Genomic DNA, 4,734 nt, shown 5'->3' on the forward strand with positions numbered 1-4,734 from the left:
CAGCCAGCAGCAGCCTCCTCGTCCCCTGCAGCACAGCTTCCTCTGCCCCATCCCCACTGCCCCAGAGCGCAGGGCGGTTTGCTGCATCCTTCCAACTGGTTGTTGCATCCTTGCACAAGCAGCTCATTGCTGACACCCAAAAGAAGCCAAGTCCCAACTTTCCCAAGGCACTGGTGCTCCCAGCAGAGTGGAGGCACGCCATCTGCGTTTCCCACCCTCACTGAGGTTACTAAGAGCCATCAGACAGCACCATGGAAGCCTCGCTGATGTTTCCAAGCCCATTTGGCAGCTGACAAGTGATTTACCATCAGCAGTGCCGGGTTAATTGAGGGGCTCTGGTTATTTACACCTCCCTGTGCTGTGCTATCCCTGCAGTGATGGGAAAGTGGAGCCAGTGATAGAGCAGACACTTGTATTTAACTGGTGTGATGGTTTATTCCCCACCACCCTCTGCTGGGGAGGCTGCACAGCGAGGGCACAACCATCCTCCACCTGCTAATTTAGCTAATTCTAATTAATAAATACTCCAGCAATGACCACTGGTAGCCTTTCCCCTCCTGCTTATGGCTGCCAGGAGCAAAGTGCACTGCAGCATCCCTGGACCAGAGCAGGACCCCGTGATGCTCCTGCCTGCTGGGGAGCAGAGCCACAGGGAGCAGGCAGGGCAGGCAGTGGGTGCTGCCCCTGCAGGGACCTTCAGTCCAGTCCCTCCCCATGGCAGGGACGCAGACAACCAATTTGATCCTCTGTAATCTGCATACACATAATTATAGCACTAAATCAGATTAAAATTCAGCCAGTGTGGCCCTTTCGGATGACAATTTAGACGATTACGCTTTCGACCTGCACCTCCCCGGTACCTTCTCGGTGCAGAAGTCCACACACTTGTCCACTGACATGTTCAGCATGAGCTGGCTGACGGGCAGGGCGATGGAGACGTTGTCTGGCTGGCGGAAGCACCCCCGGAATATCGCGCTGCCATCTGCAAGGGAGAAGGACCACAGCGTCACTGAGAGCGATGCTGGTCTGGCCACAAGGCTGCACCCCAAAACCGATGCCGCTGCCACCCAGCGTGCCCCAGTGTCCCCATCCCCATCCTCTTCATCATCCTGCACATCCTCTCCATCAGCACAGTGGCTGCTTTCCTCCAGCTCTCATCACCCTCTGGCTGTGACTCAATGCTTGCTAACAAGCTCGCCTGGCTGCTTACAGTGCAAAACCAGAGCGAAAGCCCCAGCAGCAAAGTCGGGTTTATTTATTCCTCCCTATTTTTATCACCTCGGTGATCCCAGGCTGCAGGAGGGATGGAGCCAACAGGAAGAGCAGGGCTGGGTCTGGCCTTGTCTGCCCTGTGTTGGTGCCCTGAGGGGTCCCATCCTGGATCCTCACCCACCGCTGCATGTACCCAGGCACTCCTGGCCCCTCTCCTCTCCTCCTTCACTGTGTGCCTGGTGGTGGGAGCTCTGAACTCCTTCCCATTGCTTGGCAATGAGGGAAGAAAAGCAGCAAATGTGGGTAATTATAGTGCTGCCTAATTGGGAGCCAAATGAGCGCTTCTGACGGGGAGCACCCTCGGCTCTCGCCGGAGCTCCCGCGCATCCTTCCTCCCACAGCCAGCTCTGCCGGCAGCACCCACTGAATACAACGATGGTCCATCAGGAGAGAGGTCTTCATCCAAAGTTGCCCCAAATGGCCTGAAAACCACCTTCAAAGCACCTGTCTGAAGCCATGACCTGGCTCACACAGCACAGATTTCATGGCTGAGCCGGGAACTGCATCCATGGCTCCAACTTACACCTCCGGGCAGACTCCTGGGCCAGCTCCAGGCGGTAGATGGAGAGGCGGTTGCCCCCGCCGCACGTGTTGCTCCTCTCCCCCTTGCATTCCATGTTGCATTCAGACTCGCTGGTGTTGGACGCCTGGATCTTGTGCCCACAGTAGCACTCAGCGCCAAATTCCAGCCCTGCATAGAGGTATCCCCTGGGAAAAGGGAGATGGGGGGGTGCTCAGCATGTCCCCAGGCGTCTCCCCAGCTCCATGGGCTTTTGCAGGAGCAGCCCTGCTGCAGCAGGCTCACACCCAGAGCTGGAAGCAGCGCTGCATCCCAAGGATGCTTTGTTGGATTAGATGATCGTTGCAGGTCCATTCCTACTGAAAATATTCTTTTCTATCCTATTCTATCCCATCCTGTTCTATCCCATCTTATTCTGATCCCATCCTATCCTATTCTGCCAGCACAGACCACGGCTGGGGCACATCTTGCATCTACCACTGAGGAAAGGAGAGAACTCTGCAGCAAGGAATCCGTGTGTCTCCCCGTGCTCATGGACTCACTGTGACAGCAGAGGAGGGTATTTTGGTGGGGTCCACCACCATGGTGGGGCCACCCCTGTGGGCATGCAAGTGCTCAAGAATGCCCCAGCACCAAACTGGAGCCCTTACAGTGCCCTGCCCATGTGTGGGGACTGATGGAGACGTGGTGCCTGTCCTACCGTTCGGCACAGTTGTCCTGGCAACGGAAGACTGTCATCTTCTTGTAGTCGAAGAAGGACATGCCGCGCAGCGTTCGCCGGCGAGTGTTGTCCACGTAGCAGCCAATGTATCTTGCTGGGGGCAGAGGAGAGGAGAGCAGGGTAAGAACCAGTTAGGGATGAGCCCCCCAATTCCCACCCTCCCCTTTTGATTATTCCCTCAGTAGGGATGCACAGCTTGGTTCGCTTTAGAGACACGTGCTCTGGGTACAACACGCCCCTGTGAAGCCCAGAAACACCCCCTACGCATAGAAAGGATGCTGTGGCTTTGTACTGAGGCTTCTCTCTATCCATCTTCCTTCCCACCAGCTTCAAAACTGAGCAAAGTGGCGCCAAAAAGGGATGAGTTACGCGGTAGAATAACCCATCCCCTTCTCTCTGGTCTGCCAGCAACACAGAATGGAGAAATGCAGTTAGGGTAGGAGCAGAGGTGAGAGCTCCTCTGCTTTGCTCAAGAGTTGAAGCCAGGGCTCCAGGCAAGTAAGGTGCATCTTCCCATACATGGAGACCACCTGCATCTCTATCTCCATGTCTCCATCACACCCCAAATTATAACAGCAGAGCATCTCCCCATGTGCTACTCCAATACCAAACCACACTATGGGGTAATACTTCTCACCTCCTGCTTGCAGTTTGCATTTGGAGGGCTCCCTGAATCGACTCCATGCGTACACCCCATTGATGGTGTGCCCCATCCATGCTCCCCACCACCCCCCACGGCGCCAGCACTGACAACTGCTGTCCCCAAGACAGCCTGGCAGAAGGTGGAGGAGGAGGATTGAGGGGAACGTGCCCAATAACTTTAAGCACCACAGAGTCACAACTCGTTGCTCTCAATTACTCTCAGCGTAATGTGGCATTTCCGCAGCACTGAGCAGGTTTCTGCAGGTCAGCTCATTTCAGCCCTGACGGATCAAACCACTGCAGGATCACTTGAGTCATTTGCACGGAGCTGGTGACTGATGTGCATTACCCTCAACCCACTGCTCTTGACATATACGTGCTGCAACGGATTAGGAAGGCAACTGGAATAATTAGGGAGATACAAGACCGTAAGTGAAGGAGGAACGAGCAGGGGGAGATGCTGGGTCGGGTTAGGCACAGCTTGCAGCAGGGTGCTGAGCAGTGAGAGGGGGCACAGTGGAAATACGTGTGTGAACAGACACACAGAGCTGCAAGGCATCAGCCCCAGTCCCTCAATGGCCTCTCCCAACTCCCACCACTGCCATTTAGAACAGAAGCGTTTTCACAGGGATCTGCTGCAGGGTGATGATTGAAATAAGTATCTGCCCTTCCTTTTCCAGATGGTTGATCAAAAGCCTCGTGCTGGGCACTCCCAGCGCCACAATGCTCCCTCTGCAGCCATCTAACCACGGAGCACTGATGGGTCACTGATGGGATGGGGGCTCACCCCGGCTGTATCAATGCAAGTCTAGCAAGTGAGAAGGGAAATGCTCTATAGGAGCATGGGTAGCACCAATATACCCCGTAGTGGTGGCAGGACCTTCCGGAAGGGTGGCCCATGTTGACCACCACTGGGACAACTGTGACTGTGTTGGAATACACGGGGACATCTTCAGCTGCGTGCCTGGGGTCCCCCTTTCTTCATGGCATTGCTTGTCATGTGGATGTCAGCTCCAGCTGGGAATGGCTGGAGACATCCAGTAAAGGACCAGAGATGGACGTGGCAGAGAGGAAGCGATGCCGGGCATTGCCAGGGCCTGGTGCTTGCTCCCCAGGGTCACCATCCAAAAATGTCCCCAGGCTCGAGGCAAGAGATGCACCTTCACATGGGGATGTGACGAGCTGAAGCCATTCCCTGGCAGATGGGGCTGCCCTTGACGTGTGCCTTGGCCTGATCCTGGAGCTCCACCAGTGCAGCCAGGAGGAGGAGGAGGATGAGGAGGAACACACACCACCCTGGCGAGCCAGAGCCGCACATCACACTAAACCAGAGCTGATTTTAGAAGCATTATTCCCTGTGGAATGATTTCACATGGCAAAGCCTCCACAGCCACCTTGTTAATCTGGCCCCTGCTTAATTACCACCATCGTTAAAACCTGCCTGCTCCTGCATGGCTGCCCAGGGAAGCAGTGGGCACTATGGGGGGAGCAGGGCTCAGCACCCGTCCCTGAGGCTCTGCCAGCCCCATGGGCACGTTGGGAATTCCCTAGAGAATTCCATCTGCTGCCAAGACGCTCC

At 55.6% G+C, this 4,734-nt stretch overlaps 1 protein-coding gene across 1 annotated transcript in view; it reads right to left on the bottom strand.

Annotated features, from left to right (window-relative positions):
* WSCD2 (WSC domain containing 2) overlaps positions 1-3,226 on the bottom strand; it is an 8,546-nt gene extending 5,320 nt beyond the window's left edge. The window contains 5 exon segments of the mRNA XM_010016328.1: positions 1-17; positions 861-982; positions 1,796-1,980; positions 2,493-2,607; positions 3,151-3,226. The exon segment at positions 1-17 is cut by the window's left edge and continues 197 nt beyond it. Of these exon segments, the coding sequence (XP_010014630.1) occupies positions 1-17; positions 861-982; positions 1,796-1,980; positions 2,493-2,607; positions 3,151-3,226 (515 nt within the window).
* Between the last annotated feature and the right edge of the window lie 1,508 nt (positions 3,227-4,734).

Source organism: Nestor notabilis, unplaced genomic scaffold (assembly GCF_000696875.1).
Source record: "Nestor notabilis isolate BGI_N333 unplaced genomic scaffold, ASM69687v1 scaffold18200, whole genome shotgun sequence".
NCBI classification, from domain to species: domain Eukaryota; kingdom Metazoa; phylum Chordata; class Aves; order Psittaciformes; family Psittacidae; genus Nestor; species Nestor notabilis.